The 15,300-nt window shown below is 39.5% G+C and overlaps 1 protein-coding gene across 1 annotated transcript; it reads right to left on the bottom strand.

The window, feature by feature from the left end:
• Window positions 1–12,407: 12,407 nt before the first annotated feature.
• Window positions 12,408–14,775, bottom strand: LOC138910445 (uncharacterized). Its single transcript, XM_070201686.1, has 4 exons — window positions 13,846–14,775; window positions 13,610–13,745; window positions 13,028–13,272; window positions 12,408–12,671 (listed from the first exon to the last, which is right to left on the bottom strand). Exons 1-4 carry the CDS (start codon window positions 14,773–14,775, stop codon window positions 12,408–12,410), a joined length of 1,575 nt encoding a protein of 524 aa, XP_070057787.1.
• Window positions 14,776–15,300: the final 525 nt, after the last annotated feature.

The raw sequence follows: 15,300 nt of genomic DNA, 5'->3' as shown, positions 1-15,300 counted from the left end.
AGAGATAGATAAAACAAAAGGCAAAAGAATAATCAGAATTGGTAAAATTAAAGTGGGGTGCCAGTGGCTAATCGAATATTGGTTGTTATGTCTTTACAAACTATGATATTTCGTAGCATTATCCACTCCTATTATGAAGGGAACATAAAAATGATGGATAAATTTTTTTTTTAAAAAAATTTAACATGGTCTGAGGCATTAAGTGAAAGGATCAGTTGAAAAGTGTCATAAGTTTGAATTCAGTAACTTCTCGATCACTATATATAACTCATTTAAATTCTCTTTTGTGTAATGACACTTCATGCACGAATTCTCTGCACTCTCTAACGATTTGCTGAAATTAATTTTAAAAAAATGCTTTCATAAAGATTAACAAATACATGAACCTAATTCGGGCTATCCTTTTCGGTGTAATCAAATTTATAAAATTAGTCAGGTCGTATGTTTTTTCTTCGAGCATAATTTGAATTGTTTCTTTTGCTGTTTGAAGATAAGTGGGGAACCCCTGGTAGAGGCTATATGTAACTAATCTATAATCTACCCTAGCTGAGAATAATTTTGAGTATAATATTATTATATTATACTCCAAAATTAGAGGCAAAGCCACACGCAACTGCTATAAATCTTCTTCTGGCTAGGACGATCGTGGAAAGAATCAAAGAAAAGATCTCAAGAATGTAATAAAAAAGGGAGGTGGGACGGCATATATAAAAAGAATTGAAAAGCAATATTATAAAAGGTAGTGCAAAGTGGCAAATATTTTGAGGGAGTACGGAGTTTTTAGTCAATGCAAATTCTTACCCCCAGCCTTTTTTCTTTCTTAACTAAGACGGTATAAAGAATTTTTATATTATTAGGTTACAAAATATCCATTATAACATATGATAGAGTAAATGTTCTTTATCATATTAGCTTTGAAAACATAAAGCACAAAAAAATCAAAATTTATCAAAAAAAACTATTCCGTAAATCAAATCAATTACTCAAGTAAAATTTGTATTTACCTGATCTTTTAATGATTCTTGATACTTTCGTGCAGGGAATGCATGCATGTCAAGATAATTATTGAGTTAATACTTTAAAATACGCAAATACGCTTGACTTCCTTTTGACTTCCTCATATTGGTAGCGAAAGCAATATATCCACCGCTAAAAAATCAGGTTTTAGCGACGAACAAATTCTGTAGCAAAACAGAAAAATCCGTTGCTAATGTCATTTAGCGACAGATTATCAACGGATTATCAAAAAATTCTATGCTAGCTACTAGCGTTTTAGCGACAGATTAGCGACGATATTCGTAACTAATTTCAATTTTTTTTGTAGTGATCATTTATGTCGAAAAATAAATAAAGATATTTAGTGTTGTATTCTGTATATTTTGAGATGTAAGACTTTGAGATAAAATTTCGTTTCATAAAATCTTAGGTGATCTATTTCATCTCCTTTTACACCTTCAAGCACGATGGATTATCACCTACAAACGTAGCTCACATTTTGAAATTTTTGTAGGAAAAAACCAAATTATCTCAAATGTCGTTTTTCTAGTTTTATTTTCAATGTGCTACTTGCACCTTCTATAGACGAATGTAATCATTTCAAATTTGGAAATATACTTCTGGCTTTGCTAAAGTAAATATAAGATGGCTTGCGCCAGAAATTAGTGACAGGAGAAAAATAGAAGTGCTTCCCATACAAATAAATAGTTTCATGTGCTTAATCCAAGAAAATGGAATTAAGTAAAAGTATTCCATCTCCGATAGCTTAATTTCTTAGATGATATCCTCGTACAAATCAATAATGCATACCAAAATGGGAGGCTTAAGAGAAGTTGAGAGGCGTTTACAACAATAACAACATATCCAATAAAATTACACAAGTGAGATTTGGGAAGAGTATATACACAGATATTTACCTTTATCTTATGAAGGCAGAGAAGTTGTTTCCGATAGAAAAACTGAGAAGCGTTAATGAGAGCAAAAATTTGATAAAGAGTTTGGATGACAGTATAATATCGTTAGGCTAGGAGAAAAATATTCACATAGAAAGCTTGGAACATATAAATTATAACATGAAAGTCATCAGTACATGATATCACACACACAAAAGATCTTTTTATAACATGATAATTATTTATACATAGTATGTATAACACACCTAAAAGATCCTTAATTTATTCCAAATATTACAAGGACCTTTGGTTAAAAAAATATGGAGATCATACGCACGTAGAAGCCTAAGAAATCCTAAAACCCCATTTGGAAGCATATTGGACAAACTCACTAATCTCATCTTCGTTAATATATCCATCACCATTTTTATCTGCAAAACGAAGGGCTTTTCCAGCTTTCCAACGGCAAAAATGCAAACCCATCTCTTTAAAAGCTAACCTGAGTTCTTGCTTGCTAAGTTTACCATCTCTATTCTTATCATATTTCTTGAGCATACCCTTCACTTGCTCTTCAGTTAGTGGCTGCCATAAATTTCTAGGAACAAACCAAGGCATTTTTTGTTGCTATATTGTTTCTTTATTTCAGTGGATAAGTCGTGGATACATTTTCAACAAGGGGAGGGGTGCTATGCTACTTATATACAACATAACAAAGATTCTAGGAATAGTCCAAATATCATGTGAGTCATTCCTGCTTCAGTACCGACTGTCTTTACTTGGATAAAGATTAAGAATTTATTCCTTCTTTACCTGTTGGAATCATGAGTGATTAATCCAAACTATCAGGTAACTAAAGCGAACCAAATTGTCTTTAGGGTCTATGTATTGACTTAAAGTCAACTATATAGAGTTTTCTATAATAAATACTGTTCAGTAACATGGAAAAAATAATAACTAATCTGCTATAATATAATATGTTAAACTTTACTTATAGGTAATACATTTTTATAGAGTCAGATATCATAAATAACTTAAATCCTTTTATCATTTTCTATAAATGTGTGACATTCGTGACGGAAGGCAGGTCAGTTTTAGGCTGGCAAATTTTTGAAAAAAGGGCATACATGATACCTTAGGTAAATCCGACATCGAAAAGAAGAGAAAAAGTGAAATGCTATATACCCTCCATTTCAGTTTATGCAAATCTATTTTCTTTTTTGTTCATTTCAAAAATAATAACCCTTTTTAGATTTGAAATAATTTAACTTAAACTCCCAATTCTACCCTCAATTATAAGCTTTTATCGCTACACAAATACTTTGGCATGTTTAACACCACAAGTTTCAAGTGAATCACATGATGACGTCCACAACACACCTCGATAAGAGATATGATACAGTCGTATGCAATATAAATTACCCAACTATGAGTCGGGGTCGAATCCATAGAGAGTTACAAGGGGTGTTAGGAATATATATTTGAAGCAAGCGAATGGACTGCCTAAAATTGCATCTCCACAAAAGAGTTTTGATTTCTACTTCTACTATTACTCTAATGATTGCAAGCTAAGGAAAATAGAATAGAGATGAATGTTTTTGGTATTTTTTCAAATAGTTTAAAAGCCTAAGGATGTGACCAAGATCTACGTGTTTGCCTAATGAGTTAAATACGTTAATATTTATTTTGTGGATTGGGATGTATTATAGTTCTCAGCTCTACGTTACCCACTCAATACCTCTTGGACAGAGAGTGATTTTGTACAATTTGGCGTTCTCAAGTCCAAATGGGTATCAAACAAAATAGTTGATATGAGCTCAAGTCGGGTTCTTACTATCTCTTGTTTGAACCCTATAATTAGGCTAATCCATCTCTCCATTAACCCAATTCATTGTTAGCCAAGTTAACCTAGACTAGGTCCCTCTTTCTCAAGTAGCGGCTAAGTCTAAAAGGCATGAATCAAAGTTTGCAACCATTAAATATATCATTGAAGCATGAACTAGGCTAAATAATCAACACTCAATCATAAACAAGTATTAAATTAAATACCCATAAGGTTTACACACTAGGGTTGGGTTACAACCCTAGTAAGAATCTAGCTACTCATAATGAAAATTGCAGAAAATAAAGAAGAAACGCTAATTAAACTCATAATGAAAGATTAAAATGATGAAATCTAATGTTTAAACACGAAAATAATCTAAAACTTCCTAAGATGGTAAAAAGAAATGGTTACAGCAGCTTTGAACGTTCAAACTTAACCTAAATTTATGAAACTCGCCTATTTATATTGGGCCAAAAATCACTGACAAAAATGCCCCTCGGAAGGTTCTGCTGTCGCACAACTCCATGTGCGGTCCGTAGATTTCTTCAGTTGACAGGACAGAAGATTCTGCAGTCGCACACTTCTGAAAGGCGTTGGGACTTGGTCTTCTGCACATTCTCTGAACTTGAAAATATTTGTTAGTGTAGACCCTATTTTGCGGTCGCACAATTCGTGTGCGGTCTGCACATTTGTCAAACTCCAGTTGGGCTCTTTAGCTTGGGTTGCAGTCGTAGATGGAATCCTGCAGTCTGCAATTTCTTCTTTAGACCGCACATCTCTACTTTTGCGCCCTTTATTGCCTTGTGCTTCAGAACACTTCTTTTTGAGTCAGATTTCATCATGGGAGACCAAACTTCCCGATGTTTCACAAGAGTATTAAGAAAATTCTGGGTGCCAAGAGAGAGTCATGACAAAACGGGTAAGAGCTTGTAACATGGTTATCAAATGAGAAGGTAGAGGCTCAAAAGGGTTGACTAGGGATAATGGCATTGGTTGGCAATAAAAAACTCAAAGGGGCCAAGGAGAGCCTACAATCACTTCTCAAACCAAGTAAAACATAGGATTTCACCGTGAAATGCATTCGCAGAAAGTTCTAAACCCTTCGCACGGATACTTGGACTAGCAATAATTCATCTCACCCCTCACGCAACAAGATTGTAAAAAGGATATAGTTGAGAACCTACAACAACCACATTCAAGTTTAAAGATCACTATGGTCCAATTAAACCACTCGATGATTACAAAAGTCAACACAAGAGTCACAAAGTCACTAACTAGAGCTAATTCTTTTGAAAATCTTATCTCTAACCATAAGAACGTAATTAAGTGTGTTGGTGCCATATGAAGCATGGTTGACTCTTCGAGCATGACTTAATTAGGTCTTTTTATTTATTATTACTACTATTATTACCTAAACACAAAAATGGACTCATTCCCTTATTGAGGTTGTCATGCCATCCATCGTTGGGACGAGTCACCCGATTCAAACAACAACTACCTTTGGAAAGAATCATGGCGTTAAGAAAACCAAAAGCTTATTATCTACTAAAACATAAAAGAATCTACTAAACAAAACAAGAACTAATACGCTACTAAAATATAAAAAGAAGCTAATAAAGCAAAACAACGATAAAGAAGCTAATGAGCAAAACTACTAAAAATAGAATGAATATACATAGTAAGAGACAGAGAAGATATATACATACAAATAAGAAAAGAGATAATATCATAAAATTATTACAGACCAAATATATCAAAGTGTCAAATGTGTTAAATAAACTCCACTCCCCCCCTCCCCCCCGAATAAAAATAAACATTGTCCTAAATGCTTAGCAAAATAATAGTAAAAGAGGGAAAATGTGAAGAAAATTCCCTATGGCTCCTTGGACATCACTATGTCCCCAGCAATATCATTGCCCTCAGGATCAACCAACTGAATCTCATCATCCTCAACTCAAGGTATGGCTGGGTTGGCGAACATCTGATGCACTGCCTTAACTGCAAGGTCTGGCTCGTCAGACTGGCTAGCTGGTGCCACCGGTGCAGATGGTGCTGAACGATCTGGGGCGGAATGGTGTGGGTAAATTAGCATATCATATGGGAGATCTTCGGCTATAGCAATCATGGTCACCTCTCTTTGAAGCTTGTCCATTGACTTCTTGCTGGCCTGGGACTTCCTCATCTTCTTTACTTCCTTTCCCAGCTCTTCAATCACCGACTAGTGTTGTACCAAGGTGTCCATGATTGTCTTCTGATTCTCCAGAATCTTCTTCAATGTCTCCTCAATGTCAGAAGGAACTTGTGATGCCTATGAGGTGGACTATGCTGCAACAGTACTGGAGAAGTCAGACAACTTTACAGTAGCTATCTGCATCCAGTTGTTGAGACTTGCCAATGTCTGGGAGACTCGCAGTGTAGATAATGGGTGAGTAGGCATGGGCATTGGCTTCAAAGCCAAGGTGGGAGCTGTGGCAGGAGCTGTAGTAGGGGATGTGGATGATGGAATAGCAATAGCTGTGGCACTAGAGGAAGGATCAGTCAAAGTGGGTGGAACATCAACTGTCTCAGGAGCTACCACTGCTGGCTCATCAGACTAGCCTGTGGTGGTAGGAGGCTGAACATTCTTCTTCAGGTTGCTCGCATCTATTAGTGAGTACCAAGTAAAAGGCTTCTTCGTCTTTGACTTTGTGTTATAATTCCCTGGCTCTACCTTTGCATCGGTCAGATATTCTGTAATATTGTTGGGATATGGGTAGGACGAGTCATCTTCCTAAGCGATAACTGAGATGTTGGCCGACATCACAATACCCACATTGATTGGGTACCCGGCCATAATAGAAGCCACCAGAACTGCCTTAGGAATTGAAAGGTTAGTCTCATTCTGAAATGGATCCAACCTGCTGCATATAAAGGTTTGCTACCCTTTCACCTCAAAACTCAACATACTCCGGTGGATGGGAACCCCAACATCAATCCATGGTGGTGGTGGCCCTAGTGGTGCCAGAATCTCCGCTAACCAAGGACGGACCTCGTCTCCCATTGCACACTTCTCCAAATACTCTTTTGGTTCAACATCCTCGAAGCCCAAGTATGTGTTGCGTGTATGCTGATCAAACCTCACATTGAGGTTACGTACTTTGGTTACCTTCGTCCCCTTTTTTATATGGGCCACGTTGGCATAGAATTCACAGACTAGGTACTCTTTGTCATCCACAACGCTCTGGGTGAACCACATCTACCCCTTGCTTTCCTTGAACTGTCTCAAAACAGATACGTTGTACCTCTCCAAATCTGTCAACAGGAACTGTCGCTTAAGAGTTAGTGACCTCGCTGGCCACCACATACAAAAGCTGGTGAAGGTAGCCAGGCTGACAAAGCGTTCCTCCCAAACCTCATTTTCTTTGATCTTTCATGGTTGGCAGCTATAACATCTCCCCATCTGCCATCATATGGGATATCATGAACTAGTGCATCCTGTGCCTCAAGGATTGGTGCAATTGATGGATCTGAAGCCCGACTAGCACTCTCCGGCCCCTTGGAAGTGCTATGCAATGAGGAAGACTCGTCCCTGAGTTGGTATCTCGCTTGCAGCCTTGACTGTACGGCCGACTTCTCACGAACAGAGGCTGAGTTGCCCTCTAATACTTCCCTAGACAGGACATATGAGCTCATCTTAGAGTGATCTGAACCTCTCCCTCTGCCGGTTGTTTCTTTCTTCCTTATTGTATTTGGTTGGCCAAAGGTTAAGGCACTCTTGCCTCTACCCCGAGAAGGTTCACCTCTCCCTTTTGAAGTGTCGCCTCGTCCTCTAGATCGAATCATTGTCTGTATCAAGAAAAGGTGATTGTTAGGTGCAATTCAATGTTTAAACATACACATGAGACATACAAGTAAAGGATAACCAGAGTACACAGTGAGGGAATTCAGTTAGATCATGCTTGCAAGGAACGAAATCTGCGGTCCGCATAATGTTTCTTGCGGCCGAAGATGAGGAATTGCGAGCTGCATATTTTTGTTGTGCGGCCGCAAAAGTGAAGTGCGGATTGCACAATTTCACTTGCGGTCGTAACTCTGAAACACAAAAATGCCAACTCTATGATGATAGAGAATTGGCTAATTTACGGCCGCAACAGGATTTCTGCGGTCCACATAATTTAACTTACGGCCGCACATTGGAGTCTCATCATGCGGCCACACATTGAATAAAGATAAGCATTGTCATCAATGCTTAACAAAATAAGAGTAAAATTGGGGAAAGAATGAAGAAAACTCCCTATGGCTCCTTGGACATCTCTGTGTCCCTAACAATGTAACCGCCCGCAGGCTCATCTAACTGAATCTCATCCTCCTCAACTCTGGGTGTGGCTAGGTTGGTGAACATCTGACGCACTGCCTTGGCAGTGTCGGCAGTAAGGTCTGGCTCCTCAGACTGGCCAGCTTATGTCACCGGTGTTGTTGGTGCTATAGGATTTGGACCCGAATGGTGTGGGTCAATTAGCATGTCAAAGGGAAGATCTCTGGCTGTAGCAAGCCTTGTCACCGGTCTCCATAGCTTGGCCACTAACTTCTTACTAGCATGGGACTTTCTCATCTTCTTTACTTCTTTTACCACATCTTCGATCACTGACCAGTGATGTATCAAGATAGACATAATAGTGTTCTGATTCTCCACGAGCTTCTTCAATGTCTCTTCAACTGTCGGGGAAAATTGATGTTCCTGAGCAGTAGACTATGCTGCAACAGTACTAGATAAATCATACAGCTTTGCAGTGGCTGTTTACATCCAGTTGTTGAGGCACGCTAAATGTCTAGGAGACTCGCAGCATAGAGTGGGGCAAACATGGGCACCGGCTTCAAAGCCAAGGCAGGAGCTGTGGCAGGAACTGTATTAGGGGCTGTGGATGATGGCAGAGGAATCACTGCAGCACTGGAGGAAGGCTCGGCTGAAGTGCATGGAACATCAACTACCTCAACAGATAACGTAGCAGGCTCAATACACTGTCCTGCGGTGGTAGGAGGCTAAACTTTCTTCTTTGGATTGTCCGTATCCATCAGTGAATACCAAGTAAAAGGCTTCTTCGGCCTCACCTTTGTGTCATAATCTCTCGGCTCTACCCTTACATCCGTGAGATATTCTGTAATAGTGTTGGGATACGGGTAGGACGAGTCATCTTCCCAAGCAATCACTGAGGTGTTGGCCGATATCACAGCACCCACATTGATAGGGTACCCGGCCATAATAGAAGCAACCAAAATTTCCCTAGGAATCACAAGGTAGTCTCATTCTGAGTCGAGTCCAGTCTGCTGCAGACAAAGGTTTTCCAACCCTTCACCTCGAAACGAAGAGGGCTCCGATGGATAGGAACCCCAGTGGCAATCCATGGAGATGGTGGCGCCGTTGCTGTTAGAATCTCTGCTAACCAAGGTCATGCTGCGTCTCCCAATGCATTCTTCTCCAAATATTCCTTTGGCTCAACATTTTCAAATCCTAAGTATGTGTAGAGTGAATGTTGATAAAATCTCACTTTTAAGTTTCGTACTTTAGTCACTTTGGTCCCCTTTTTGATGTGAGACATATTTTCAAAGAATTCCCAGACCAGGTACTCTTTGGTGTCCACTACACTTTGAGTGAACCATATCCACCCCTTGCATTCCCTAAACTGTCTCAGCATTGTTGGGTTGTACCTCTCCAAATACTTCAATACAAATTGTCGCTTGACAGTTAGTGACCTCAGTAACCACCATGTACCAAAGTTGGTGAAAGCAGCCAAACTAACAAATCAGTCCTCCCAAACCTCTTTCTTCTTCCACCTTTCAAGGCCAGCAGCTGTAGCATCTCCCTATCTACCATCATTGGGGATATCCTGAACTGGTGTAACCTGTGCCTCAGAGACAGGTATGGCCGATGGATCAGAATCCTGACTAGCACTCTCCGAGTCCTCGAAAGTGCTATGATATGAGGACGGCTCGTCCTTGAGTTGGTACCTCCCTTGTGGCATTGACTATACGGTCGGCTGCTCCTGAATAGAGGCTGAGTTGCCTCTGATGCTTCCCTAGACGAGACATATGAGCTCGTGTCAGAAATATCTACACCCCCCTACCGGTTATAGCTTTCTTTGCAATTGTCTTTTGTTGGCAAAGGGGAAGGGCACTCTTTCCTCGACCACCCCGAGATGGTTCACCCTTCCCTTTAGAAGTGTCGCCTCTGCCTCTAGATCGAACCATTGTCTGTATCAAGCAAAGGCAACTGTTAATTGTAATTCAATGTTCAGATATACACAGGAGATATGCAAGTATACACCAGAACACATAGTGAGGTTCACAGTTAAAGCATGCTTGTAGGAGAAGGATCTACAGTCCGTACAAGTTTCTTGCGGCCATAGATGAGTCCTTGCGAACCACACAATTTTGTTTTGTAGAAGTGAAGTGCGGGCCGCACAATTTTACTTGCGGCCACATCTCTGAAACCCAAAATATGCCAACTCTATGATGATAGAGAATTGGCTGATGTGCAACCGCAACACGATTTCTGCAGTCCGCACAATTAAACCTACGACGCACATTAAAGTCTCAAAGTAGGGACTCTCTAATCATAGTAAAATTATATTTCTGCGCCCGCAGATGGGAATTCTGTGGTCCGCATATTTTACCTTGTGGTCGTAGATCCCTTCTTCACTAATGATACCCAAGAATTAATTTATACAGACCGCATAAATTCTACTGCCGTATAATTCAAAACTTACGAATAGTTTAGTTATTTCATTTTAGGTTTTGCAATTTTGTGCTCAATTTGACATGGTAACATCATAGAGACATGAAAATATTTTGACCTAGTCCCCATAGAGCATGTATTAGTTAATCCACTACAGATTTACCCCCCAACATGGATGTAAAATTGAATTCTATTGACAAATGGCCTAAAAATGACTAAAAGTCTACAAATTAAAGGAAAACAAATTAACAAGAAATTATAGCATACTAGGTGAATGAGTGTGATGAGTGACTGATCAAAGATGTTGTGTGTGTGGACAGATAGATTCAACAAGAAATTTCAAGAAAGTACTGTTTTTGTACTCAGAGAGGGAAAAAATGTAACATCTGCCCTAGTTCCTCTATTTATACGACTTGGGTAGCTAAGGGGAAAAGGGGAGAGTGCGGCCGCACAATTTTATCTACGGTCCACACTCTGTTACCTGGTGACATTAAGTTAGCAATTTGTTTGCGGTCCGTACAATTATGTGTGCAACCACCGATTTCATGTTGCGACCGTATATTGCCTTTTGCGGTCACACATCGACCTTTTCTCTAACAGACTAAACTCCAGAGAATTGACATTTTGCACCTTTCATTTGTGCGGTCTGGAAGCTAATTGCGCATCCATAGTAAACTTTTGTTGTGGCAACCATAAATGTGCGGTCCGCACAAATCAACTGTGGTCCACTCTTCTTTCAGCACTTAGCCACATTTTTGTCCACAGTTCCTGTAAGTTACACTCAGCCCTGTAGCACACTTCAAATCAAGTTAGAGCAAAAATAACAACTATCTACCAAAGGAAAAAGAAAAGAAATATGGGTTTCCTCTCAAGAAGCGTCTGATTTAACGTCGTGGAACGATGCATAATAACATCAATTAAAATGAATGACCGCCACTATGTGGCTATCTCGAACCTTTCCCAAAAAGTGCTTTACCCGGTGACCATTGACTCGGAATACTTTATTATTTTTGTTCTTCAAGTCCAATGCACGAAAAGGTGTCACACCCACAATTTCCAAGGACCACTCCATTTAGACTTTAACTTCCCGAAAAACATCCTCAACCTTGAGTTGAACAACAATACAAGATCATCCACCTTGAAATCCTTATTCCAAATGTATTTGTCATGAAGATATTTATCTTTTCTTTGTACAAGGATGAACCTGTATTGGCGTGGTAGCGTAACTCATCCAATTCATTCAAATATGAAACCCTCTAGTTAGCGGCTACATCCCAATCAAGATTCAACTTCTTTAGAGCCCACATGGCCTTATGCTCAAGTTCCACCGGAAGGTGACAAGCTTTCCCGAACACCAACTGGTATGGTGACATTCCGATATGTGTTTTGTAAGTTGTCCGATAAGACCATAATGCATCATCAAGCTTCTTGGACCAATTCATCCAGTTAGCATTCAGTGTTTTGGACACAATACTCTTTATCTCCCGATTGGCAACTTCAACTTGACCTCTAGCTTGTGGATGATAAGGAGTCATGACTTTATTAGTAACACCATACTTGATAAGTAAAGTGTCGTAAGCCTTATTGCAAATATGTGACCCCCCAGCGCTTATAATTGCCCGTAGAGTACGAAACCTTGTGAAAGTATTCTTCTTCAAGAATGACACCACACTTCTCGCCTCATTGTTGGGTAGAGCAACGACTTCAACCCATTTGGACACATAATCCACCGCGACTAAGATGTAGGTGTTTCCACAAGAACTCACAAAAGGACCCATGAAGTCAATACCCCACACATAAAAACTTTCAATCTCCAAAATGGTAGTGAGAGGCATTTCATTTTTCTTTGAGATTCCACCAGCCCGTTGACATTCATCACATCTTTTCATAAGTTCACTAGCATCCTTGTAAAGAGTGGGCCAACAGAAACTACAACTCAGCACTTTGGCCGCCGTCGGAAAAGGAGTCATTGATTTCAAAGACATCATGCGGCTTCCCCTCTTCCTCCAAATGAGAAAAGTGGTCCGCCAGTCCCTTTTTCATATTGGATGTCAATATTATACTCTTGCAACAAAAGCACACATCTCACCAACTGAGCTTTGGAGTCCTTCTTGCTTATAAGATAACAAAGCGCCGCATGATCCGCGTGGATAATGATCTTTGCACCCATCAAGTATGGGCGTAACTTCCCAATTGCAAACATAATGGCAATGAGCTCTTTCCCCATAACGGTATATTGACTTTGGCACTATTCATGGTCTTACTAGCATAGTAGAGCAGATGAAAAATCTTGTTGATGCATTGCCCCAAAATAACCCCAACCGCTACATCACTTGCATCACACATGAGTTCAAAAGGGACACTCCAATTTGGAGCGGTGATGATGGGAGTAGTTGTCAACTTGAACATCATAAATTCAAAAGCTCTCATGCAATCATCATTGAAGTTGAACTTAGAATCCTTCTCAAGAAGCTTGCACAACAGATTCATAACCTTTGAGAAATCTTTGATGAAGCGCAGGTAGAAACCCGCGTTGCCTAAGAAACTCCGCACACCTTTTACCGAAGTTGGAGGTGGAAGTTTAGAAATCACCTCAATATTTACCTTTCCAACTTCAATTCCATTCTTTGAGATTTTGTAGTCAAAGACAATGCCTTCCTCGACTATGAAATGACATTTCTCCCAATTGAGCACCAAATTCGTCTCTTCACATCTTACCAACACTCTATCCAAATTTTCAAGACAAACATCAAAAGAATCTACAACCACCGAGAAGTCATCCATGAAAACTTCAAGGTAGTCCTCCACCATGTCCGTGAAAATAGCCATCATAAACCTTTGAAACATCGCTGTGCATTACACAAACCAAATGGCATCTGCTTGAGGGAGAAAGTACTATAGGGACATGTAAATGTTGTTTCCTCTTGATCCTCCGGAGCAATAAAAATTTGGTTTTAGCCCGAATACCTATCAAGAAAATAATAGAAAGCACGGCCGGCCAAACTATCAATCATTTGATCTTAGAAAGGAAGTGGAAAATGATCATTCCTTGTGAATTTGTTGAGCTTGCGATAGTCCACACACACCCTCCATCCAGTTACTGTTCTTGTAGGAATCAACTCGTTCTTGTCATTGGTAACAACCGTCATGCCCCCTTCTTTGGGACACATTGAACCACTAAAGTACATGAACTATCAGAGATGGAGTAGATAACCCCGGCATCCAACCACTTGATAATCTCCTTCTTGACAACTTCTTGCATAGCTTCATTGAGTCTCCTTTGATGTTCAATAGATGGTTTGGCACCTTCCTCCAAGTTGATCTTATGCATGCAAAATGCGGGGATTATCCCCCAAACATCCGCCAAAAGTCCACCCAATGGCCTTCTTTCTCTTTTGTAGCACCGCCAAAGTTGAGTCTACCTGCACGTTAGTCAAACAAGAGGAAAGAATAACTGGTAAAGTAGAACAAGGACCAAGAAATTCATACCGATGATGTGGAGATAATGGCTTCAACTCCAAGGTTGGAGGCTCCTCAATAGAAGGCTTTGTAGGAGGAGTTGTCCTACTTTCAAGATCCAAGGATAACTTTTGGGGTGCATAGTTGTACGACCCCATTACTTGCAAAGAGTTCATACATTCCATGAAGCCATCCATGTAGTCATCATTAAAGTTAAGAAAGACGGCCTCCAACATATCACCCACATTGATCATAACACTTGTATCATCAACAATAACATTGGTCACCAAATCCACAAAAGAGCACACCTCATTGCTATTTGGTTGCCTCATTGACTTACACACATGGAAAACTAGATTTTCATAACCAACCCGGAAGGTAAGTTCTCCGCCTTCAACAACACAAAGAGCCTTCTCCGTATCAAGGAAAGGTATTCCAAGAATGATCGGTACATCATAATAAACTCTACAATATAGAATGACAAAATCCTCTGGAAGAATGAATTTATCAACACGAAGCAAGACATCTTCAATCACTCCCAAAGGTCTATTCATAGTACGATCGTCCATTTGCAATCTCATAGAGGTGGGTCTTGGTTGCCAAATTCCCAAGGTCTTGAAAACTGAACAGGGTATCAAATTGATACTTGCCCTAAGATCACAAAGAGCTTTTGCAAACTCGGCACTTCCACTTATACAAGAAATCATGAAAGCACTGGGATACTCCAACTTAGGAGCTATTGAGTGTACAATTGCACTCACTTGACGAGTGACTTTGATGGTTTCAAAATTTATTGACTGCTTTGTTGTCACGAGTTCCTTCATAAACTTTGCATAGCCAGGTATTTGTTTCAAAGCTTCATCTAATGGCACATTGATTGAGAGACACTTCATCATTGGAATGAACTTATTGAACTAATTCTCGCCATTTTGCTTGGCAAGTCTTTGAGGATATGGAGCTGGAGGCTTAGGCAATGGTGCATGTGATGATCTGATAGGCCATTTTTAATTTTAACCTTCATTGATGTATTTCGAGACCTTCAAACTTCCTCGATTCGCATGTGTAATCCTTATCTTTTTTCGGAATTTTTTTTTATATGTGAAAAACGAAAGAAAATGTGAAATTTTACCTTTAAAATTCATTTGAGTTGACTTCGATCAATATTTTGAGAAAACAAACCCGGATTAGTGTTTTGACAGTTCCGGTGTATCCGTATCATGATTTGGGACTTGGGCATATGCCTAGAATCAATTTTGGAAGTCCCTAACTTGAATTATCGCCATTTGACGGAAACTAGAAATTTAAAGGTTTAAAGAATTCCTAAATTTGACCATAATTGGATTTTTGTTGATATCGGGTCCCAATTTGGATTCTGAGAGTTCGATCAGCTTTGTAACAATATTTATGACTTATGTACA

This window comes from Nicotiana tomentosiformis, chromosome 4 (assembly GCF_000390325.3).
Source record: "Nicotiana tomentosiformis chromosome 4, ASM39032v3, whole genome shotgun sequence".
NCBI lineage: Eukaryota > Viridiplantae > Streptophyta > Magnoliopsida > Solanales > Solanaceae > Nicotiana > Nicotiana tomentosiformis.
Note: the sequence above shows the minus strand (reverse complement) of the source record. Positions and strands in the feature narration are given on the sequence as shown.

What these genes read in the sequence shown, in the direction of transcription:
- LOC138910445 (XM_070201686.1), bottom strand. Translation starts at nt 14,775, where the DNA reads ATGAAGTGTCTCTCAATCAATGTGCCATTAGATGAAGCTTTGAAACAA. An exon ending in CTCCATCTCTGATAGTTCAT is followed by an intron (nt 13,273 to 13,609) that starts GTACTTTAGTGG and finishes TGTAATGCACAG; the next exon opens with CGATGTTTCAAAGGTTTATG. An exon ending in ATGGAATTGAAGTTGGAAAG is followed by an intron (nt 12,672 to 13,027) that starts GTAAATATTGAG and finishes GACCATGAATAG; the next exon opens with TGCCAAAGTCAATATACCGT.